At 38.4% G+C, this 26700-nt stretch overlaps 1 protein-coding gene across 7 annotated transcripts in view; it reads right to left on the bottom strand.

Annotated features, from left to right (window-relative positions):
* Positions 1-26700, bottom strand: part of FAT3 (FAT atypical cadherin 3) — a 422176-nt gene that overhangs the window by 119686 nt on the left and 275790 nt on the right. For all 7 annotated transcript variants that reach the window (XM_052812647.1, XM_052812651.1, XM_052812648.1 and 4 more), the window contains exon 4: positions 19764-19825. In XM_052812647.1, the coding sequence (XP_052668607.1) occupies positions 19764-19825 (62 nt within the window). The remainder of the gene's footprint in view (positions 1-19763; positions 19826-26700) is intronic.

Here is a 26700-nt window from a genome sequence, read left to right as displayed (position 1 = left end):
ACTTAAAGGTCCAGAAATACTGCTGCTGCTGCTGCTGCTGCTACTACCACTACTACTACTACTACTACTACGACGACTACTACTACTACTACAATGTTTATTCTGTGTCATACTTTATTCTGTGAGCTTTTTGAAAAATGAAACAGTAAACAAGAGTCATAAACTCTGAAAAAAGACTTCTATTTTAGATTTAGTAGCAACACAAGGAAGGATCTGCATAGCTCTTGACAGTGACTCTAAAAGAAAAACAGTAATTTTCCATGGGCATTGCTTTTGAAGTTCATTACAGTTTGGAGATCCTGGCAACCTTTGTGCATCAGGCTGTATTTATAGCGTTCTTCAATCAAAGCATGCTAAGCTAAATGCAGAACCAACCACTACGCCATTAAATTCCCAGGACAACAGAGCAGCCTGTCCTATGTTGAAAGAAACTGCTTTAGGCAATCTGAGAAAGTATCTCCCCCACTTTTCACTAAGTAAAAATAAAACTATAGTCCTCAGGAATGTCAAGCTCATATAATTTTGCTTTTGACAAACTGTAGATAAAACTTTGCCCAGAAGTGACTCTAAGCTGATCACTTTCCAGAAGTCCAAATGTGTCTCCTACTTCCACTGGTGGGGTTAAATACAGAAAACCTTCACTTCTACTGCCTAACAGTAGTGTGTAATCACTAATGATTCAGCAGAAATCATCTGGTAAGAAAAAGCATTGCTCAGCTAGGACCTTTCCTGACCTTCTAGGTGATAACACCACCATCAGAAGCGGTGCTTGAAACTGCATATATCATATCCCACGTTGAGCAGTTTGCAAAGTTTGTAACTAGAAGATTAGAAAATTTGAGATGATCACAGTAGGAACAGCAACCTCAGTCTCCAAATAACAACTGTAAAGGTCTTTTGAGTGCATCAACTTCCTTTCTTTGTTCATGAGGCTACAATAATGAATCTTGCTACCCCAGCATATAATGAAGAAAAATTTGGAAAGCAGAAGAATACACTCCAAATAATCCTGTGATAATATCTGGACCCAAGGTCATTTACCCACCTTCAGACTGATCCCTTTTACAAACAAGATAAAGACTGATATGTGATTGCTTAAAAATAATTTTTATAGGCATATGGAGCCTCTTTAGGAACAACCTATTACTAAACAGAAGTGTAACTACCCTCATAGTCTCTAAATGAGAAAGAAGATAAAAGTTGTGTATTGATCTTCACAGTAGACTTTGAAGAAGGTGTTTAGCTCCTGCTGATAGTGAAGATTACAATCAGAGAGTTTTGTGAACAGAAAATGAGTAGTCAAATCTGAGAATATTTCATTTCAAGCAGCTTTAAATAACACAAAGCTTGCAAATTAAGATATTTATGTAGTTTAATGTTAGCAGTAATCTCTATGTCAATTGTAATTTCATTCATACCTGAGTATCTACTTCAGTCATTTGTGGATTTTGCTTTTCTTGTGATAAGAAACACCTGTGATCAAATATTGATAAGTTCCCCTCTACCAGATCTACCTCCACAGATAATGCCCTTCTCCAAAAATCTTATCTCAGCACTCAGGAAATACAGTAGCTCTCAGATTCTGTTTCTGCGCTTCAAAAGAGGTGTGCATCAACTTCTAAGCTTACTGCACTGCCCTTTTCTCAAATATTCAATTACCCTTCATTTTCTATCCACAAAGGTAGCTTGACTCTCATCTTCACTATAAGCAGGAACCAAACACCTTCTTCAAAGTTTCCTCAAAATTATGAAGATTGTCACACGTCCCCAATCTTTTCTTTTTCATACTAGACAGTCAATATGTGTAATCATGTGAGAAAAACATTCTGGCTATTAATAAAGACACAAGATTTTGTCCATGCTTCCAAGATCTTTTCCTAATATTAATAATTTATTTTATGTTTTAACTATCAGCAGAAATGCTGTGCTCAAAAATATATACTGATATACTGCCAAAATTTAATCAAGCTATAGTACTAGTCACCATGGAGTTAATTAATCAAGCAGCAAAACGATATATACTTTACATCCTTGCTTGGTGTGCAGCTGTATCAGTTTGTAGTACAGGTCCCCAGATATTCAAACTGATGGGAAATGAAGGTACAGCAACTCTTTTAGCAGAAACTCTCAAATTCGGTGCAGGTGATTTCCTGTGTGTGGCAATAGCCCTCCATCTATTTTGCAGTAAGTCAGCAGCAGCGCTGCCTCATGCTAACGTGGTACATGCTGTCGAAGTTCCTCTAAGAAAAGACATAGTATGAGAAGCTTGCTCTGCCTGCCCTTAGAAATATTGTGGCATGCAGTTTCTGTTACAATAGAGTAATAACTTCAACTAAAACTTTCAGTCTTCAAAAGAAATATCATCTTCTCTCCTAAACTAAAATATTAAAACTTACTTCTAAACAATTTTTGTCGTGCCAACAGCCAGTGCCTTCTGATGTAGGCTGAAACACCCTTAGGTGAGGCTCTGTGATGGTCAGTCTTGAAATAATATTGTTACTACTAAGGAAGTAATACATTTATTTGGCCACCAATGAGATGAAAGATACACATTGTAATTCCTTAAAGTTACTCACTTTATAGGTACCCATATCCAAATTCTGCCCTGCTATATGAAGCAGAACCAAGTATTTTCAAAAGAAAGATAACACTTTCTTTTTTTTTTTTTAAACTGCTCTAGCAAGCAGCACTTGGTTGTGCTAACAGAGGATGACACCACCTTGTCTCTGGCAGAAAGGCAGATTAAGATGCATCCAGCCCCATCTCCAGCTCCTCCTCCAGCCATTTGTTCTTCCCCTGTCATCAGTTTGCAGCCACCTTCACCCGTCAATAAACTGTTTGTGCATCTGTGCTACGAACAGGGCTACTGAAATAATCAGGGTTTAAAACGAACTGCCAAAAGAAAACAAAATCCCCCAAAAGGCAGATGGTGAACGAGCGATGGCAGTGAGAGAGCAAAACAAGGAGAGGCATGCCAGGTCCCTAAGTCAGGGTGGGGGAAATTTCTTAAGACGTTTTTGCCACTGAAGGAGAACACATTGTGTAACTACAATTTTGGTGATGAATTCTGCAATTTCACTACAGATAGTAACTTACTCGCTGCACCTCCCCTAAAAAAAATCCCTACTGTAGAACACAACACTTAACAACAAGCCTTTGATCAATACCAAAGTAGGCAAAGCCAAAACCAGTGATGTCAAGATAAAAGACTTTGTGTCCTGTCAGTAATTGCTGAAAATATCCAGTTTCCATCTCACACTATTTTTCCACAATATGCAAAAAATAATGAATGCTCCCCATCCACACATACATGCAAAACATTTCAAAGACAGTTTTATAGCTGATAGCCTGACAAGTAGCCTATGACATTTAAATGTAATTTAGTTTTTTCAGGGTAAAAAATGAAGCTTCTACAGTTTTATGTTCAAAATAAAGCTTACCAGTTAAAAACCTGATTAATAAAAAATGGATTTCTTAGCCAAGTAGAAAGTATATAAAATCAGACCTTTAAGGGGTACAGCTTGTTCCAAATTTTTGATCCTGTAGAGATATTCTAAATTTATAAAAGGCAAAAATGGACATTTTAGGCCTCAGAAATTTATCTGGCTTTAGTGAACTAAAGGAATACACGCAGGAAGATTGCTGTGACCGTTTTCATTAATCTAAAAGGAAAAAATAAAGATGTGATTTTTTTTCTGATATTCACGTTATTTGATAGAAGTTTCTTTCGTTAGCAATGAGGTGCAAAGCAAAATTTTAATCAACTTAGAGGACAATATGATAGCAATTACTCATGCATGTTTGAATAAAGTAATTTTTCTAGTCAGATGAAGACTACACCCTAAAATACCAAACAAGGTAGTATAAAAATGCTCAGAAAATCAGTTTGAAAAGCAAAATAAAGTAAAGGAGATAAGCATGAATAAGGAGGTTGGTTGTTGGGGCTCTTCCTAAGGCAGGTTTTTTTAATGACAGTATCATCCTGTTTTTGTCAGACCAGGTTAAAGTAAAACACATCATTAATTGCTTTGATTTTAGCAATAAAAATTTCTACTTGACTTCTTGATGCCTGCTTCACAACTTTCTGTGACAAATTAATTTTAGACAGATAATAAGCATTAATTGGGCCGTATTTAATCACAGTTTCATCTAATAGGCAACACGGACAAGCCTTATTATCTCAATCTCCACTTGTCTTCGATTCTAAGTGTCCTATAAATATCTACTATCCAGTTTACATTGACATGAGGTCAATTTTACAAGCTGGCTGAGAATCAGCATGAGATTATACACAGGGAAAAAAAAAATGCAGATTCTGATTTTGAAGCAAAACTCATATTCTTGGACTACCTTTTTACTTTTTCCAAATTCAGTTTCCAGCTTTGAAGACTCAGCCTGGAAAATGGAGTCGGGTATTATGTCCAGTACAAAAGATGTGAAACTGAAATCCAGATAATTGTTCTGGTGATAAAGGATGACAGCCATCAGCCCCTTCCCTATGGGTGCATTAGGACTCTGTATTTCATCCCACATAGTAAAAACCTTGCATTTTTTCACTAGACAAGACTGACACAGCTAAGTGTACATTTAGGGACTAGTTCACTGTAACCCTGTTTTTCATGTAGTCAGTTTAGCTCTCTTTTCAGCATTCTTTCTGTTGAAACTCTACAAACCTCCACGAACACCTGAATAGCCTCAGCATCCCCAGCCACACCATGGATGGCAGGGTATGCACACACTGCATGCCTAGAGACACACAGGGCAAGTCTAAAGACAAGTGTTTCCCTGTGGAACCGAGCTCATGTTGTCTGAGCAGCCAAAGAATTAACAGGTATCTTCCTGGTGGAGAAGGACCTGGCCAGCTGTGAAATCCTCTGATTTGGAAATCAACGGGAATTTTTCCCAATGACTTTGGTGAGAACCGGGTTACACCTAGAGCTCAACAACATAATTTCAGTTGTTTTTCTCGTTCAGCTTCTGCCCAGCCCTGGGCTCCAGCTGCATAACTAAGTACCTAAAAGCTGTAAGCTTTTGACTAAAGGGTGGAGAAGATGTGTACCACCGCAGCCCCACCACCACTGTATGCATTATAACTAACTGGGAAGAATCTTACTTTAATACCCAGGCAAATGTGGGATTTTCTGTTTACTTTAAAGAAACAGTAATTTCATACACAATTCCTTTCTTTAACATATTTTTTTCCTGTTGGTTCAGTTTGTTACACACATAGCCAGTGATCCTGTGAACAGCAATGTATAAGAATAATTTTCAGAATTTGTCAAGACCGTATTGCCGACGTAAATAAGTAGGTGCGCGTATAGGAACAAGGTCATTTGGGGGTAACGATACAACAGGAAACGCTTTCCCAAAGTTTTAACATTCCAAATGTGTTGCAAAAAAAAACCCCCAAACATCCTGGCCCAAAAAGTTAATTTCCCTGAGTAACACTCAGAACGCATTAAAAATGTTCAGGTTATTAATATTAATTAATCAATTAATACTATTATAATTAATTAATTACACAGTGCCTGGAGTCCTGGAAAGAGAACTTTATGTGTCTGAATAATAAGAAGATGGCACTCTACTCCTGCAGTGCAGGAGGAATTTTAAAAGATCACAACTTTTAAAATATTCTTAGCACTGTGATTCTTCTGCAGAATTAGTCTTTAACATGCATTTGGTTTTCGCAGCCACAGGATGGCATTCACTGCTGTGCAAAGGGTCAGTGAAATGTAAGTAGAGCCTAGGAAGTGTACTTTCCATCTGGGGAAAGGAAATATTTAATAAAAAATGATTAATATAAATTTACTGCTTTCTACTGGTGACAACCATTTATTCAAGAATGTAATATCAAAATCCTACCATGCACAGCCCTTAAGGTTCATGTTCTTACTGTATGGACACCAAGGCTCTCAACACATACTTATCTTGCCTGACTTCAGTAAGCTGGGACCTTCTAGAAATACAGAGCAGCAATTCCAACTTTGGATACCAGCAACTGCATAAAGCACTTCAGTTTCACTTCCATGGAGTCACAGTAACCCTTTAATGGATTTATATAGGCTCATAACTTACTGTTTATTTTCCCATTAGAGCAGTATACGGAGTAGGTGTTGACACATGGCATACCAACGGGAGGACAGCTGGACCAAACGAATGGCCAAGGTGACCGATAATTGGATTGCAAATGTCAAAGAGTGTGGTTGAAAAGCCAGGTATATCAAACCACACATACTTTTCCCAGTTGTGAAATGAAAGTTAAGAGCAGGGACAATCAGCTACAAGTAGTTACGATTTATAGAGTTGGGTTTGAAGTCAGTGGCAAGCAGCATCCAATTAACTTCAGTAGAGATGTCTAACACCACCGGTAAAACGACTGGATTTAGAGTGATGAGCAAGAATGTCAGACCGAGAGACAACCTAGTAAAGTTATTAACCTCTGTGAGGTTGCTCCGCTGATAATGTGATCTGGGGGACAATAAAACACTGCATGAGACAATATGCCTAATTTGATAGTGCAGGACTGATGTATGGGAGAAGGAGGAGAGTTCTCCTGGATTCATTTTATGGGCTTCCAATTAGCCCTCACTAGGTGAAGGGAGCGAAAGGGGGGAAGCAGAAGGCATCCCTCTAATGAGTCGCTTTGTTGGTTTGTAGCAGAAGAGATCGAAAAAGGAAAGCTTTAGGAGCTGCTTTGCTTTTGAGATTGTCTCAGGAGCTGTTAAAGGGGCTGGGTACTTTGTTGGAAATAGCTGTGAGAAAGCTCCAGAATTATGGGAGCTCTTGAACAGCACGAGTGCATCCTGTCAGGATCGGTACGGGAGGCGTGATCCCTTGGCACAGGGAGATCAGATATGTCAGCCCCATGCGCTAATCCCCATGGTTAGATGCTGGGGTCAGGACCACAGATGCTTGCTCACAATGTGGAGCCCTGGCCAACACCATCTATAGCTGCTGCCGCTGCTTCCTTTGAAAAATTGTATACAAAATATAAATATAGTTGTTCTCCAAAAGTGCATCCAGTTTCAGAAATGAGGGTATTAAGAACGAGTCTAATCCATGGATTACTGACTTGACAAAATATCTAAATCTTACTTACAGGCTCAGTGAGGCAAAGGCAGTTTGTCAATTAAGTAAAGTTTAAGGTGCAATTCCTGTTTTGCTATGTAAGTCTGGTGAATGTGTGCTCAATAACCTTTAGAAAACAGAGCATGAATGTGTGATTTATTCAGCTACTGCTGTTTAGGCATGCAAGGGCTAGTGGAGCGTATTGCACTCCAGAGAAAGCGGGGAGGGTGTCTCAGGTTAGGAAGTCCTGAGGTAGCTCTCAGTCCATGCTACAGTGTGGAGAGGGACGGGACACCCAATTAGCCCTGCCAGAACTGAACGAGGTACTGGGAACACAGCCCACAGCTCCGAGTAGGGTAATTTGCTCTGTCAAGAAGCAGGATAAATGACTGCCTCACACTGAGCACCGTGCTGCAGCAGCTAGGATTTCTTTCGGGAGCTCAGCAGCTCGCTGGAAGTTGGGTGTCCCATCACCGGTGTGATCCATCACCAGGCACCCTCCCCGTGCTGCAGAAAACCAAAATCTTCTGTACACTTCAGACTTCTTTTTATTAAAAAGGCCACAGCTTTCAATTGATACTTTCACACTGAGAGTCGGATATTATGAGGATTAAATGCCTGAAGAGAAGGCATTTAAGGCAAATATTATTTTACTTTTTAAAATGCCATTCCCTGGCTGAGGTGCTACAGTTAAGACTGCACTCAGGCAGTATCTAGCGGTTTGCAACAGAAATAGTGAAAGATCCCTAACTGTACATACACTTGGTAAATGCCAATGAAAAAAAAGACAAAACCTGGGCTTTAGTATTCAATTTAATCCCACAAACGTATGGCCAAAGCCACACACAAAGAGTTTGTGCAGGTCCATTCGAACAACAGGGTTTTGGTGAGGAGGATAAGGACTATAGGCAAGTGAGCCTCACGTGTTAGCTAATATTTTTATTCCTTCTGCTATACATTATGGTCTTCTTTTGACACCAAGCTAACGCGCTTGTCTCACTGCCTTCTGCAACCCTCTCAGTCAACAGAGACCATGCCATTTTGGCATACTTTGATGTATCACACAAAAAAGCATCATCTCTGCTTAGCTAAAATGTGCAATCTAAAACTGGTGACTTTCTAGAAATTTTCTGAGCGTTTTTTAAACTGTGGTCATGTGTTGTTCTTTTTTAAAAAGTGTGGCAATATAAAAACACATGTTTAAATTCTCCATGTTTTTTTCAATTAAGTCTTTAAAATAGCTGTTTGGCCTTGAGGGTTAAGAACACATTTTTATTTATACAACACCTTAAAAATTATCTGGAGGGATAGTGGAAGGAAACAAGATTCACAGGGAAAAACAAATATATTTGAGGCTATGACAGAAAGTATTAATAAGCTATTTGTTGGTATTTGAATTAAAGATAACATGCTGGTCCCCTGAAAAGTTGAAGCCATAAACTGACAGACTGCTATTAGTAATATTTGTATTTTTTACTTTCCCAGGGAATGTGAGAAAAATAATTCATTATTTTGCTTCTTTTTGCTCTCAATTATTCATGTTAATCCTTGCTTTTGAATATTTAGAATACTCCTTGCCAAAGAAAGTATTATTTTTTGCCAAAACATAAAATGTACTCTAGAACTGCTATGATAACATTTTCAATGTCTCTGTATCATGAGAGATTAGCAAATAGCAATATTACATTTCAGAACGAGGAGATTAATCTGCTTCCTGACAACTGAAATTTGTTAGGCTGCGAAAAGAAAATTACCACTTTTGAGGGCAGATTTCATAGCACTTGATGCTTCAGGGCCTTTGTACTTTTCTGTTTAAATCATATCTTCATAAAAAGCAACAGAATTGTTTGGTCTCTGATTATTATCAAGCTGAAGTCAGATAAGAAAAGCATTAGGATTCTTATGTTCCATGATAATATATTAAGGGAGAAAAAAGGTGTCAAATATGCTTATTATACTGATTCTCAACCTGATTAGAGGTTTTCTTATCTCTAGGTGTCTAGTAAATACTTTAATTTGTGTCATGTTACAAATTATGCTGAATACTCCAATCTTATTTCAGCACATTTCACACAATAATGCACTTTTGCCATAACAAATTATTTTTAAAATAAAAAAAATAAACTCTTTTTTCAGACTAACATGTTTTTGCAAGATGTTTTCCTACCCTTTCCAGTATGTCTTTTTTGCTCAAGCTGAATGTTGAAGGATTATGTGGTGGAAGGACAGAGTGCCAATCTGGGAATATGAATGAACAGATACAGAGGAAAAATACATACTGTTGAAAGACGTTACAGGATATGGGAAGGAGACTGGAAGGGATGTGATGAGACTCAAAGAAAATGTGTATTCAAGGTATACTAGGAAGAGGTTATCACCAAGTGCTCGGACTAGTGAGAGCAGTTTTGGGGAATGATGAGTTTTCAGTACATCACCAAGACTGGAAATTATGAGACCTTGGATGATAAGAGCATTAACAAGGTGGACAGCAAAAAAAAAAAAAAAAAAATCAGAGGAAGAAGCAATGAGAAAACCCAGATGATGTTACTCTAGACTGACAGTATGACTCAAGGGAGTAGACCTCAAGAATAAGGATGATCTTGACCATGATGAAGAAAAGAGAGCTGTAGGGAAGATAGTAGAATCTAATAGAACTTGCAAAAGGAAAGAGTTGTTCCAGTTTTTCCCTTGCGAAGAGGCTGCTTGTAAACTGAAGGGCTCACAAGTGAAGACGATCTGGGGAAGGGACCTCTTAAGCTGCGGGTGTCCTGGGAACAATCTCCAGTCAGACTCCATGGACCCTGCAACAGCCTGTGATCAAAGAACTTGTCTCAAACCAACCCAAAGTCCACTCAAGTCAAAGAAATTGGAGATTTACTGTTGGGATCCCTACACGACATATTGCAGGGTGTTTGATTTGGTGTGTATAAACGGTGGCGGCAAGCGAAGTCACTGTGAAAATATCACAGAATTAACTTTTTTTAAGAGATAACAAGCATGAATTCTGAACAGCTGAGTACAGATCACCCTGGGAGAATGGACAAACGGATGCAAAACTTATTTAAGGGCATGTTTCTAAATGATGGATTAATGAAAAGGCATACTAGGATTTCCTAAGCCCAGGAAGGATTTTAGTACAGATGCAATGTATTACTAATTGAGGAAGAAGATGCTCCCCTGCCTTAAATGCAACGTTCAGCTTGGTCTTACTCAGGAAGGCAGGAAACTGAGACCTCCACAAAATGTGTGTGTGCATGCGTGTGTGTGTGTGCTCAAACACTTACAGACATAAATTAACAGTCTGGCAGCTGATGGGTATTGCAAATGCTACAGAAAACATGATATAGCACTAAAGCAGACATGCTTCAGATAACACAAAGGCTCTGTACATCTAAAATAGATTCAAATCATGTGAAAGATTTCCTGCTGCTTCTGCAGAAGATTAAACATTGGTACATTCATAAAACAAATGGGAAGATTTAGCAAAGCAGTGTGCCCTTCACAATGACTCTTTGTCTCTCCAAGTACGGAGCCTGGCAAAAGAGACACCCTGAAAGGGTATATCTGACCAATTTGGGCCTGGTAGGTGGGCTCCAGCCCACAAAAAAGAGAGCTACAGATCTTAGGAAACATACAATGAAGAAAAAACCTGTTAACCCTGAGCTAATCTGCGAGTTAATCCCTCAGCAAGAAAGCAACCTTAGACCAAACTGCTAAATCCTGACAGAAAAGAAGAACTTGGTATAGATTAATCACAGAATTTGCCTACACAAGCTTAGCATGAGGAATGATTTATAAAACGAGAAGGAAGACCATTAATGTATCCCTCTGTTTCAACAGCATTTAACACATGGGTGCAGACCTAATTTTCAAACCACACAATAATGTTTGGTGTTTTAATAATACTTTTCCATCCCATTTGCATTGATCTAATGCTCTGCCATCTCGTAGTTCTGCAAACAGAGCAGAAGAAACAGGTGTTGGGTATATTTTAAATTGCTTTTCTCTCATGTGTTCACTCATCCACTACCAGACATACCTGGGGAAATGCAGCCATGGGTGCCTATGTCTAATTCTCTCATTCTGGGGATTATCAGGGATAACTTCAAGAAAATCATTGCTACTGAAGCCGGACTAAGCACACCACTCAGGGTAAGCAAAGGAACTCAGCTAGCCCTTAGGATAATAAATAAGACTTTCTCTTCTCCACAGTCACATCACGTACATCTTAACATAAAGCCAGTTAACCAAAAGATCACTTTCTTGCACTACTTGACTTCACAACTCCATGATGCTAAGTCCAGTGAGATTTTAATTAGGTCCAGATGGTCAAGGAAATGCTGATACACCTCTAGGCTCCCGGGAGATGCTCAGGACCTTGCAGGGTGGCAGCCCGTAGGCTGGATTTGCTTCCTGGCACAATTCCACCTTCTCTGTTATGCCTTTAAAAGAGGTGGAAAATGCTTGATAAGACAGCACACGAAGCCTATACACTGAGTATCTCCTTCCGTGCTTGCATGCAATGAGGTGCTTAAAGCCAAGACCTGCTGCTAGATTGCTGTGGGTCCACAAGGAAAATCCTAAAAGAGGCATTTGATGCCCAGCATGAAAAAGCCGACAGTGCTGTGCTTTGCAGCTTTTCATTTCTTCATTTCATGACCCAACAGTTCAGGTCAGTGATTCATGAAATCTGTAAAACAAGCTCCGTCCCCTCTGCAAACTTCAGATATATGCAAATCATTCCTTAAATAAGGCAAAGCTCTAGGGAACCAGAAATGTGATTTTTCTAATAAGACACAACAACCATGGTAGACCGCAGCGTGTGAACCAAAGCCCTAGCCCTGGACAACTCTGATCTTGCCATGCTCTTCAAAATATGAACCTGAATTAGTACTCGCAAAATCATCTGTATCTTTATATTGGGTCGACTTTTCATCTAAATGGCTAATAGGTTTTTAAACCTGGATTGTAATATCAATTGTTCCCTGCCCATTTCTAGCAGACTCACTGTCCAGTGAAACATGATTTTGTGGAAAATATACCTGGGGCAGTATTCCGCTGTAGATGGTGAATCTGCCATTGTATATATTGACAAACCGGGATAATCAAATCTCTTCTATAAGCTAAGGAGTGACTAAATAATAAATCACCTGTGCTTTTTTATTTTAATACCCAAATAAATTAACATAAGCTTACAATACATCTATAAAAGGTCTATAAACTACTTGACTCAGTTCTATAATTGTCAAGCATTCGTAACAGAAAGCCAAAGTTTTGCATATTGAGTTACGAAAATTTTTGATTTAGGAAGTTCATTAAACATAGAGAAGAGGACTGCTTTTCTTCATTACTATTGGTATCCTGAATCAATAGAATGAATTAACCAAACAAGTGTGAGATTTTTAATGCTGGACTAAATAAGAAGCTCCATACAGTATCAGATTAACTGGACGATTTAAGCACTCTCCAAGAGAGGACAGAACCAGATACCTGGATATAAATGATGCACGAATTGAGCTGCCAGTAGTGTGTTTTTCCTTGACGTCATCCTGGTGTTAGCAGGTGCAAAACATTTTTAAGAGAAACAATCTCATCTTGAAATAGCTAAAAGAATTAGATGAATAGTATCTAAAAAAATAAAGGCTGAAATTAACCACAAGCACAAGGCAAAAAGCAAACAAAGCTTCCTCAGAGTTGACTTAAAGTCTACAAATTTTGTGGAAATGTCATAGACATTCTTTGCACATCCAGTCTCTCAAGGCTATTGGTATTTCATTGAATAACTGGAATGAGCTGAGGGTCACTGCTACTATTGATATATGTGGACCCATTCTTGCCCCTTGTTTTTGGTATGTATTACGTCATCAGAGTTGTGCGCATTTCCCACTGGCTACCTGAATTTAACATGGAATATTAAGGAATTTAAATACACAACTCTTTTTTTTTTTTTTAATTCCGATTTATTTCACCCTATTATTATCATTTTATGAAGACTTTTTTCTTATTTAATAAGAAAACAAAATTAAAATTCCACATGCATGAAGAAGAATGTTATTAAATTTTTCCCAATGCTTAGGCTTTGTCGTCTGTGTTACTTCTTAAGTCACTATCTAAAATAAAGGGACATCTGGGAGCTATTGAAATTTGCAATAATCAAAGAAAAGAGAATAATCCATAAAAACACCATGCCTTAATTATTTTGCAGTTTAAAATTCCTGTTCATATCTCTTGCAGAGGCCACTCAGTTAACAAGTGAACTAGAACTAGTAGTATTTTCAGTGATGCACTTGATAATTCTTCATATTATCAGATCACATTAGTTAGAGACAACAGTCTAATGGAGGAGACCACTTATCACTGCAGACAGATGAATCACACCAGGACTTTTCCCATATTTTGCTGTGTAAGACTTTCTGCCTGAATACACATGAGAAGCAGTGTGCAATGTCATATGCAAATCTGTCTCTGAAAGAGAGTTTTAACCTCCGGTCATCTCCTGCCTTTGGAAAGTTGTTGGCTATTTCTGAAAATAGCACTTGATGGAAAAAAAAATAATAATCAGGAGGCAAAGGGGAAGGGGGGCAATTGCAGCCCATGCATCTCTAGAAAGCTGGTGCAGAATAACAACTCCTGAAGAACACAGGGCGCAGGATGGAAATCTGCAGCGTGGGATGAGCAAGCTCAGCATGTGCCTTCCACGCCGGGAACTCAGGCCTCTGCTAGATCCACCACCACACTGACCTACTCCGCAGGCGGCTTCCCTCTCTGCTGATAAACCCATGGAGAGGTAGTACTAGACGAACATGCTTTTGACTTTTTTTAGAACTGTTTATTTTCTTGCCTTTCTTTTCTCTTTAACCTTTCTTTTCTTTTTTCCCTTTCTTTCCTTTTTTCCATTTCTTTTTTCTCCCAACTTTGAAGCTGATATTCAAGTTCAGTGTGTCACCATTCGAAGCTGACATCATGATACAGCTTTCATTGACTTTCTAGAAAGTTGCCTCTACATACCTACTGTTCCACTAAAAATCCTTTCAGGTGTCCTCAAAATAATAAAAAATAGTTCTCTTATTTCCAGCAAGCACAGCCAGTAATAATTTTTAAGCTCAGGATGGAAATAAGAGGCTGTTTACCTATTTTTTTTAATTTCCCTTGCATCATCTGATAGGCTTCAATGTTACAAAAGGAAAGGCGTGTGCCTTTGGAGCCATTTAAACCTCAGACAAAATGTTCAATCAGACACACTGCCTCATTTTTACCCCATCACCAGCATGTCACTAAGAAAAAATGCAGCTTTCTCTGCCAAATGTGGGCAATGCTAAAGATCCATGAAACAAATGCTTACACAGATCCGTAATCCAGGATTTAAGCAACCAATGTTCTGTAGAGCACTATTCAGCTACATAAACCCACTGAACTTCAGCTTTTGTACTTCTCCTGTAAAAATATACATGAGCATATTGCCACACGGCTGCCTATATTCTTCAGAAAACGCTGCAGTTTCTCACAAAGGACCACTGACTTCAGGCAACACCACTAGCAAAGGCTACAGCCTAACTGAATAGGCTCCAAAGCAAAACAAGGTTAAATCTGTTAAATTCTTGCGTGGGAGATGCTAGAGGAAAAAGAGGAGGATGGCAGAGAACACAGCGCCGGTCCAACACTGAACCACCAGCGTGGTGTTTGTGGGAAGAACTGAGAGGCAGTGCTATTTTAAAATGCTACTTTTCGAGATTTTAAACCCCGTCTCCCCTGCAAACTTTGGCCATGAAGTTTCACGCAGCAATTTTCCCTGTGATATTCCAGACCAAATTCCAAGTGGAATAAAATGATAGTCCTTCCATCAAAATTCCCCTCACAATTACAACTTCCCATTAAACGAGCAGAAATTTTAATTCTTTTTAGAAGGGTGCAATTACAGCAGATTATTATGCTTCCCTCTAATTACGGCATATAAATACATACCATGTAACACAGTTTATTGTACCCTGTTAGTGTACTTACAGTAAATAGAAACTAATATGCTTCACTCAGCCCATGTATTTTGACACTCACATCAGATTTACTAATTTATCTTCATTACAACCCCTTGCACTGTTACTGACATCCTTCTCAGAGCTACACTCAAGCATCACAGCAGGAAGATTGATGAGGCTTGTATATACTGATTTGCGACAAAAGCAAGGCACTTGAGAGGCACTGTTACTATTCTGATAGCACTAAGTTGGCTAAAAATTAGCTGCACTAAGCCAACACTCTGCTCCCACTTCTCCTCCTCATTAATTATGGTACATGACTTGGACCTTGAAAGGCTAAGGCTGTTATAACAGTATTTTTAAACCTATTGTCTTCAGCTGCTTTGTCACTCTTGAAGAGATTTAAAGTTCTGACCATGCTTATTAGCAACTATTTTTATTCTTTAGAGAGTCTTTGAATAGACAAGTTTTCCACCATGACAAATGTTAAAAGATAATTTCTGAATGAATCTAGAGTGGTAAATTTAAACATATTTTAGAGGAACAGAGAGGTACTATGGATACAATTTTCAAAACTGGCTAAATGACTTAAGAGCCGGTACCACATGTACTCATCAAGGAGAGACTAAATTATCTCAGCACTTTAAAAGCACCAACTTTATATACCATTATCAAGGGGAAGAAGAAGTCATCTCTTGCTACAGATAGTTTATCCTTCCAATCAGAAGTTTCAAAGACTGTTGCTAGAATTGCACACTGAACCCTGTAACTCTTTTGTCTTATTCTTTTGCTAAATACAAGTCTTGCCCCAGAAATTTCCAGCAAACTGAACTCCCCAGCAGTGGGTGTGATTTGCGGAGGCTTTCCATGTTGGAGGCAAAAGTAACCCAGCATCTGCAACAGCACGTTCAGAAACCGCTCAAGGTGAGAAAGCGTGTGCTCAGATTCACTTTCCAGGCTGAACACACAAGTCAAGGAACTGTAGCCTGGATTCAACAATCCTCTCCCATCAAGCTGTACATGTACACTGGAAAGCAGACGAGGAATTACTCATATTCTGGACATCTCAAAATCAGCTGACACAACACAACAATGCAGATCCTACATTAAATGGTTTAATTTTTATGCTTATTATTGGACCTCCATCCGTCCAGCAGTTGTTTGCATAATATCACAGCAAAATCACTAGAGTTTGTAAAGCAGTCAGACCAGGATTAGGAGGCATCTACAAAAAATGTGGGCAGAAAAAACAGCCACACTATTTTCTGTGTTTTTCCATAGCTCAAACTCCACTAATATTCTCCACTTCTAGCTGCTTCTTTTTTGTAAATTACCATAATACAAGAGCAGACAGAGTTAAGTGTTAACATAGAAATTATTAGAAGACAACACATACCCAGAAGAAGGAAGTAAAAGAAGGAAAGGAGAGGATGATGTGTCCAATTATTGAAGGAGAATAAAGACAGATCACCTGAAACCTGCAATTGCACCTCACTTGGAAATACATTGCTATTTTCATTTACTTGAAAGAAAGCAGGTAACTCTCAGAATTACGCTTCTTGTTTCAGATGGATATTTAAATACTTCATCCCAACTACAGAATCTTTAAGAAAGTCTGGGAAATAAAGCAAATGCTTTTGGCTCGCTTTATGTGAGAAAGTAATGTAATGAAGTGGTCATTTTTCCTTCCATTTCAGGCAGAACCATTCCATTAGTACGAATCCACTAAAGCAAGAGACCGTCCTGTATAATGTCCAGTGACATCCAATTTAAACCTAAGCAGAAAAATTCTATCTGGTAACAAGCACTGAATAAAACCTGCAGCCTTGCAAGACATTACTAATGTGTCAAAAAAATTAAACCCTCAATTTGGGAGCTGAAAAAAAAATAGCATTGACAATGCCACAAGCAATGAAAAAGAAGAAATACTTTTTTTTTCTCCTCCCAAAAAGCCCCAAACAAAAAAACCCCTCCCCAAACACCACCACCAAAATGAACAAAAAGTCTCAATTATTATAAAGGGGAGTCTATTTCTGACTTTCTCATGCGCCTTTTAACTCAGGGTCTAGATATGTTTCTGCACTCACTTTGGCACATACTCTTTGGTAAGTGCAAGTCCTGTGACAGCAGCCTCCAGTACTGTTTAAAAAGTCACACGGACACAGGTCCATACATCCAAAGAAGATAATTAAAGGAGGAAGGAAGAAGAGACGCATGGCTGACCTGGGCTCAGTACTTACTTTGCAACAGACTTCTTGTGTACTTACAAGGGGAGTCACTTAGATTCACCTTTCCTAAGCATGGCAGCCTTAAAAATACACAGCCAGTCCTCGCTGGTAATTTGTGTTTCCTCCGCTACGGACAGGGACAGACGACTCCAGAAGAGCCACCCCAAGCCACCACAGGCGGCGGCAGTCTCGGGATGAGCATTGGCACTACACACGATTACAATGACTAACACCTGCCATCTTATTTCACCTCGTTTTCCTAACAACTTTTGAGAAAGAGGTGGAAATACTGTTAGTAATGGAATTTACTCAGTAAGTACTGGCCGGTATGGGTATTGTGTCCCTGTCAAATTCAGGTAGGGAAAAGACAGGCTTATTAAAAATAACCAAAAAAAGTTGTATCTAGGAAAGGTCTGTCAGTGCCTCACACATGCGCTGGGCAAAGGGGAGCAAGGGTTGCCAGGCCAAGCACTAATCAGAGCTTTTCAAAGGGAGCCAACTTTGCTCTCTTTTATACCAGACAGACTACTGGAAGAAGGGTATAAAATGAAGCCGGAAGGGAAATACTGTACTACTGGGAGACCACGGTTGTCTCGGCAATTAAGGCCTCCCCAGGGGGTTAATTACACACAGAGACAGCCAGGCATTTTAGAAAACGTTTTCTGAGTGTGCCACAAGAACGAGCACAGCTCGGCCAGCCTGGCTCCGGATCCCCAGCAGCTTATTTGCTGTGATCCCCAGGAACGTGCCTCCCAAGAGGCAGCGGTGGTCAGTGTTTCATCAGCAGCTCAAAGGGTCGATTTGGCCATCAGGGCTGTGTCCCCACCAGAGTCCAATTCCCTCTCCCGCACACCGTTCCCAGGCGGATTTTACAACATTCTGGTCCTCTCGCCACTTCTCCAGGACACCCCACTCAGGTGTTTCTCTCCTCCATAGCCTGCCCTCCACTCCCCATTCAGAAGCCTTAGAGCACCCTATGACACCAATTTCCCTCTAGTGCATCTTCAGTCCTCAAAATCTTGCAGATGGTTATTGTTTCAAACGAGATAAAATTCAGGGGAAGAAATATATTAACTTGTATTGATGACTAAAACCTAATTCCTATAAGTAATTATTTTTTCTTTTTGCTATTAATAGTAACACTTCCCCATCTATATGGGAATCGTCTGGGAAATGTGAATTTGGCTTGTTTCACTGAGGTCTCTGAGGCAAACACATAAATGCAAAAGAGACTTACAGACCTAAGATTCTCATCAATAGATATATTTCAAAATCAATGCCAATTTCATTCAGTTCGCAATCTTCTCTGACAGCATAAACTGGAAAGCTTGCAGTTATTGGAACACATGATTACTTTACTAACTTTCCAACTTAATAAATCCTAAAAAGGGGAAAATCCTTTTATTTCCCTCCATTTATTTATGGCCTGGAATGTGTAAGAATCTCCAGTGAATTATCAAGAACGCCCCCCCCCCCAACTGGTATAGTAATAAATTAACTTTTCTCTCCCGTGTTCTGCACTAACTAAAATAATTTGGGATTTCTAAGAAACAAAAATAGCCATGGAATATGCAAAAGTATAGTTTACTACATTTTGCTGCCAGATAGTGATTGCACTGGGAACTTTTTTGTCCAGATGTTTTTTAACTTGTATGGATTTGAAGGGATTTCCTAAAATACATAGTAGGAATGATTGATTATGTGGGACAATATGGTTCTTTTTTACTTGTAACAACACAAATCAAGAATTCCTTATTTCACAAATAGACAAGAGAACAGCCTCAAGGATCTTCCACCCAAAGGAAAAAAAAACACAGCATGGTGTACAGCAATGTGAAAGAAAACACATGTGGTAAAACCAGTAGTTTACAAGTATATCACTCCATATCCAACGTATGTGAGCTACTTATAAAAAGAAACATTCATCTAAGGGCCAAGGGAATGTTTTAGACACTCTTTTTAGAGGGCAATTTTTAACTTGAAAATTGTTGCTGATAGTCCCAGTAAGTGAAAGCTAAGAAATTATTCATTGTTTCTGATGATGCAGTGAATGTGAGCAAGGTCAAAGTTTGCTTACATCCAAAAGAATAGTTTGTATGTTAGCTCTGAGATGCAAAACTTTAAACGTATTTAATCTGAGAGACTGAAAATCTTGGCAGGGCTGGGGTGATTCCACCAATTAAAAAAAAAATATTTTGCTCTGGATATTCTAAACTTCTGTCACAAATAAAATTTAAGGGCTACAATAAAAGATTTAACTGAAGCAGATTAGAGGTGGAAAGCAAGTGTTGTGCATATTTGTTCACTTTTTTTCCCGTGCTTGTGAATTGCAAAATGTATTAGTTGTTCTGTATAATCAGGCAATTCCCAGCTTTGTGCAAGTCTGTCATACACTGAGAGAAGGGAGAATACCACTCTCCTGGAAGAGGAAGAAGTGATTTTAAATGACAAAAATCAATTAACCTTTTAACATATATTTTCCACTTAATCTTACCTCCAAAAAATGCTCTGCTTGCTGTTCCCGATCCAATTTTCTTGACGTTGTTGTAATCAGACCTGTGAAAAAAGGATGATATTTGATTGTCAACACCCGTTGAAAAATATATGTCTCTATCGACCAGAAGAAATAAATTCATTTTTCAAACACTCAAAGGGAAGAAATCTATTTGAAGCTATATCAGACACAGATTTCTTGACATCTGTCAAGCATTTTCTTTCTCAGTGCAGCCATTATGACTTTCTGACTAACAATGAATCTTTAAAGAAAAATGCTGTGAGAAAAGTAACTGAAAAACAGCTAGCTGTGTATCTACAGTTAACATGCTACATTTATTACAGTGAATAAAAAAAACTTACTAAAGAATCACTATTTGTCTTATGATTAAGTGCTTCAGTGAATCATTTGCATTTGACTGAAATCCTTCCGTAAAAAACCTCATTAAAGATTTCAGAGTTCTCAAACAATTAATGGGATAGGATGCTGATTACTTCCACACCAAGAATACTTGACAAAGAAGGTTATTTCTGTAATAACTACTTGTATACATAATGATTTCCAAATGTAATCATTCTAACGCATTAAAGGTTTTGTACTACAATTTCATCAATTTGTTCCATGCTCAAATTGAGTCTTTAAAATAAAGTACCCTTTTACATAAGGATGATCAAGATATCTTTTTTTTTAAAGCAATGTACTTTCACAAATGATTAACCTCTTGTGAGATTTATACTAAGGAAAGAAAATGAAACACTTCCAAAGTTCCCTCAAGAAAAGTGATGCATATCTTCTATGAACATAGCTTAGTTTTTTATTTTGCTCTCACTAGAGGTTTAAAGGGCAGATTTGAGTTTTCCCTAATACAAAACATTTCTTTGGATAGGAAAAGGCATCATGTGCTTGTTTTGTGATAGATTCTGACGACTGTAAAGGGATCAATTTTTCCTAGAGATAAAGCTGGTTTTGGAGACAATGCCAGTGGACAAAGTCACTCTCAAGAGTTCCTCATCTCTAAGATTACCAAGGAAAAATAGAAAATAAATACTCCCTACTATACTTATTTATTTAATCAGACCAGCCAAACATCTAAACACAAATCCACAATGTTTGGATTCCTAAGTTCTTCAAAAAAACCATCAGCAACATCTTACATGTATATAACACCTCTAGTCTCAGAAAGCTTCTACAGCTCCTCATACACCGTTGCCTTCTTGAAGGAATCACTTTATCTATTTTGGTGAGAAGGTGGGAAATATTACTTGAATTAATGGGATGAAATGAACACAAGAAAGTCCACTCTGCCTCCAATATTTCAGACTCCTTACAAGATCTATTAGACCACAGAAGTGACACCCAAGGGGAGGTCACAGAAACCACAGTGGATCATTACAATTACATGGAAGAACCTGGTGCTGGCAAAAAGGCTGAAAAACCATAACTGGTATTGCCTGCATCGAGCAATTGTAAGTATTCAAAACAGTTACACCATATGGGAGACATCTACTCACTGCATGAGTTTAAACAGACATGACAGCACGTATGACAAATTGGTGTCATTCACACAAGATCCCCCCCACGTCTAGAGAGAATGCAAAGATACAGGGAAGAAGTTCCTAATTATGAAAGAAGTTCAGCCCCAACAAATTGATAAAGTAAAAATTTCAAATTTGAAATATCCCTGTTCATCACATGCATGGTCACTATGGTTATTTATCAAGCACAACCTAACCACAGTAAGAAATATGAACATTTTTATATCATCTTCCACTATGAACTCCACCTACTTTCTTCTTAAACAAGAAATGTCTAGCTGTAAATTATAGAAGGTCTCTGTCCTCATCATGAAGAAGCTTCAGGCAGATGAATTCACATTCCTTTTGAAGACCAAGAGCTAACATCTGAAACTGAGTATCACTAACTGTCAGAATGAATAGTACTTGTCTTTCATTGGTAAAACTAAAACTACTAATGCTACTACTACTACTACTACTGCTACTACTGCTACTACTACTACTGCTCCTCCTCACAAAACTACTGTTACCACTAAAGGGGTTTTTTTGTTTTCCTTTTTCAATATAGAGCTTTTTGGACTACAGTAATGGTCAGACTGCCTTCAGACCTGAATTTCCTTCCAAAAGAGGTGTATGAACATATGCCAAGTCTCTGCGAACGAACTGCCTATATTTTAAACATAACAGATCTTAACAGATTTAGCACCCAGACTTAACAGCTGGTCCTAAAGGGCAGGTAACCAGACCATCACCATCACTTCTGCAGACCTGACCCTGAAGTATGGTGCTAGCACAACTAGTTGTTTTTGCTTTAAAGACAGCTCTACATATAACTGCCATTAGGTTGTTACAATACTCTACAGAATTAATTGGTTATTTGTGTGTGCAGTCATGGGGCCTCTAGTTTCCATTCCTGTTCTCTGAGGAACTCTCCCATCCAACACTCATGGTGGCCCCATTCCAGTCTCCTTGCTGCTCACTTCCACATACATTCCTGAAGTCACGGATAGATCACACTACAGAACACTACTGTTTAAAATATGACTATACACAAAATCAGATCTCAACTACTTTATGTTAATATTCATTTAATTATGGTCCTGTATTAGTATGGATGTTAATCTGGTCCTTTCAGATTATAAAACTGCATTTCAAGGAATTCTGTTTAAGACCAATCATCAAAACTGAAAAAACAAAATATATTTCAGTTATGTCTAAGACTACCCACAGCTTCACCACTCCAGTCTCAAAGAAATTAATTTCATGGGTTTTATGAAAACCTTGCTGTGTCCCTCCCTCCTGTATTGAGTACTCCATGCCACAGATACATAGTAATATTTAGCAGGATGTAGAAGTTTCTTTTCGAGATACAGGGGCAACTGAGAGAAACTTGGCTTTGCACAAGAGAATATATCCCAGTTTTAGTTCTTCTCTAACTGTATTAAATCATCATACTCTGTTATGGTGTAAAGGCATTATCTAAAGAAAATAACTCTTAGAGAAAAATAAACCCAAAGAAATGATGTTAGGCTGCACCGCTAGTTATGATATAAAATCACAAGGGGACAATGATAAAAAATGACCCTTTATTTTTCCCCCCTTCAATATGTGCCGTAGCTCTTCTAGTCACAGCCATCTGGACAACTGTCCAAAGCCAGCTGGGAAATATAGCACGCATTTATCACAAAATAGTCAAAACCACTAACAAGCTTCAAAAGTCATAGCACACCTCTCAAATGGTTTCACTCAAGTTTCCAGGGAAACATCATGGTCCTGCTAAGGGCAGGGGATATTTATAACTGTGATGATTCTTCAAGAACAGCCATGAAAGTGGAAAACTGGATCCGATAGAAAAGTTATTTACAATAAAACCACCAGCTCACAGGCTAGGTTATGTGATTCTGTTCCCAGCATTTCATACTTTTCTTTGACTTTCTGAGTTAAAACATCTCTCTGAGCATCCTGACACATCTGTTCCTCAGGCCATATAAATGAACTGTTTTGTGAAACTCCAAAGCATTGCTTGACCCAATATTTCAGCTTGGAGAGAACTATATGTTCTTGTATAACTTGCTTTTCTACAATACCTGTTACTTTTTGTATCGCAGTACTTTTCCCACCCTAATAAATGAACAATTACTGTTTTCCTCCCGTTACAGAGTTCAGAAGTGCTGGAAGGTGAATAAGCTCACCCTGCACAACATGTCCCATTATACTGCAGGACACAGCAACAAGTCCCAGCTGACACCGACTGGGGAACATCCTTGCAGCACCTCACTGTACACTGGATAGGGTCATCATCCTCTCCTGCACCATTCCACTCTAAAAGGAAACTCAGCATGTGGATGGAGAAGAAATAGCAGTATCCTTCACCCCATCACCTTATACTCTGGATGGGAGAACCAGAGATTCGGGGTGGGCAACAAGGCAGACCTGCCTTACAGCTTAGGTGCAGCCATGGTGACACACAAGAAGGAACAGGACTAAGACTAAGAACTCCGGACACTTTAACCAATACATCAGCCTATACAATCTTCAGCCAATGCATCATCTTAGATGCAAATCACCAGCTATTAGGGCTCAGATGTTTGATCAAGACATTTGAGCAACAGTTAGCACTGATGCTTGGGATAATGCTTTTAGCACATCACAGATGCTAAAGAAAAAAAGAAAAAAGTTCAGTGGAAGATCAAAACCCACATGAGTTTCTTCACATTTGCAATTAATGAAGCATGCCGTTATTAGAGTGCAAATGAGGAAATGTAACTTATTAGCAAACAGTAACTTGATCATAGGTCTGATATCTTAGAATTAATACCAGGTATGTGTGTGGATGCATGCGTGTCTGTGTGCGTCTGTGTGTACAGATGATTGAAGATGACATCAAATCAGGAATAGTTATGAATTCAACAGTATGACTAATGCTTTATGATATTTTTTTTTGTAGAAAACTGCATCTTTATTAATAATAAAGCCAGCAAACCTGAAAAAGCAGCAGCTTGTTGGTTCTATTGTGTCAGCTAAGGTATGCTTTGTTATTCAAAAGTGGTATAATGTTCTGTCTCAAACTGAGTCTTTTGTGATGTATTGTAGTTTTTTGAACAGTAGTTCTGCTTGGTTGCTTAAACACGTGGCTATGCTAAATGTCTATATCTGAGGAATACCCAAAAGTACACATTGCTCTCTGATAATATGCAGGTAATAGTGCAATTCCACTGCAATCAAAGAAGCTCTGTAAATTTATGCTAGCTAAGAATCTTTCTGAAATGAATGTAATCTTTGCATTTTTATTTTTAGTCAAGAATACATGAAAAAGCATAGAAAATTATTAACGTATTTAACATAAAGCAAGGCAAACAAATTTATATTCAAATGTAATTTGAGGCCAACATTGCTCATTTCAAGAAAGTTCAGTGACTATATTTCCATTTGCATATCCAAATTATTCCTTCCTCAGGAGGTTGTGATACTGCCATGTAATCCTACTAGAGCTCCAAAATTTAATTTGAATTCTGACATTTTTGCCAATCTTTATCAAAGTTTGTTTTGTACACTACTGGAAATATAAATATATTTTATAGGATGGCCTAAAGCTAACAGAGATGTTTATGGTTATTTTTAACTTGACATGAAACCTGGGATAATATGCAAGCAAGGTGAAAATCTTGAGAAATGCAGACAGGGTAAAAGCAAATAGTGACTTTTCAAATCTTGGGTGAATTTGATGTTGATCAAAGTGAAGGTGACAACCAAAGATGGGTGAAATAATGCCAAACCTGCACTAGCCCAAATTGTCATCTGAGGGTCATGTATTTATTGGACAACACTATTTTATAAATTCCATAAATTATCAACTAGTCAGCCAGAGTAGACTATGCACGTAAGCTTTAATTTATATGCTGGAAAAGTTAAGCACTTCTTTGTTTTCTTAACACTTTCTGTTCTGGAAAACTCAAGGCATTCACTACCTCTGTTCTTGGAGTCAGAAAGGGTGATTGCACCTGGACAAATGCAAACCTGCCTGCTAACTCTGCCTTCAATGCTTTAATTAGAGTGGCCAATTAGGATTTTCCAATTGGATAATCCATGCTCTGCCTTCAGTTAGCTCTCGTTTCACAGAAGGGCCCTCATACAAATAAAACCTCTGCGTGTCTGTGTGTGCTTTAGTCGATAGACCATGCTATACAAATACATACATATATACTGTACATACAGTCAAATATTTGAGTATGTATATGTATGTGTGTGACATTTTACATATACCCATTGAGGTGAATGTTAAAAATTATCCTAAAATACACATATTTAGCTCTGAGGTTTACTGACGTTCATTCTTTCTGTATATATGCATTGTTTAAAATATTTGTGTTAGAAACAAATTAATTCACAGACTTAGAGAGCCACAGAAGAAAAATTCACCAAGGGCTGTTAAATGCGAAGGCTATGGCACAGGAAATCTCTAAGCACTGGATAGTTTGAACGGTAGTACACAGAGGCAAACATTACTGTGGGTTTGCTTCTTCTGGTGCTTATTCTCTATGCATCCAGATCAGCCCACGGCTGTAGGTGTGATATAGTGAACTAAACTGACCTTTGGCTTAGGAGAAATTCACATATTTTTCAATACTATGGCACTTAGGGACCAAAAATCAGTTTGCCACAGGCTATTTTCTAACACAGATTGAATTTCCCTAATATGGCTATGAAGCCAAGGAGAGTTCAATAGCCTTCTCCTTATGAAATTAAATTATTTTCATTCAACCTGTGGATGGATAACCTTACCTGAGCTGTTTCCTTAAAAGATAACAGAATCTGGTATGGAGAGACATACATATTTTACTGCTGTCTCTGGAAGTGTTGCAAATTTTATGGTATAAAGACTAAATTTTTAGAAAATGAAATTTTAAAGAACTCTTTTATTAATTTCTCATTTCCAAACTTTGTTTAGATGAAATATGAAAAGAGTATATGACAGGTAACAAGCAGGCTAAAGTACAAGAACCCCAATACGTTCTTCTGTTTTAAGCTGAAGGCAGACTATCTTCATAGAGTTAGGAAGTTGAGTAGGAAAGCAACGTCTTCCCCTTCCCCAGCAAAAGACTAACAGGGTACAATTTACTGCATGGTTTACTGTCCATTATTAAATCACCTTTTTTTTTCCTGCTATGCATATTCATAAAAAACTTTTCATTAAAAAAATACAAGTGCGGGGTGAGTTAGAAGTATGACTAGGGACGTCAGGTTATTATGCAGGGTTTGACTGAAACCTCAGAATATACTGCCTGGCTGCAAGTAATAGCAGTACATTCTTTACATCCTTTCCACTCCCAGCATTAGGGTCTTTGACCAGGACAGCTGGGCAGCACAGGACCATATATGTCAGGGCTTATATATCACACCCACACAGAGATGGTCTGGATGGA

This window comes from Harpia harpyja, chromosome 17 (genome assembly GCF_026419915.1).
Source record: "Harpia harpyja isolate bHarHar1 chromosome 17, bHarHar1 primary haplotype, whole genome shotgun sequence".
In the NCBI taxonomy this organism is placed as follows: domain Eukaryota; kingdom Metazoa; phylum Chordata; class Aves; order Accipitriformes; family Accipitridae; genus Harpia; species Harpia harpyja.
Note: the sequence above shows the minus strand (reverse complement) of the source record. Positions and strands in the feature narration are given on the sequence as shown.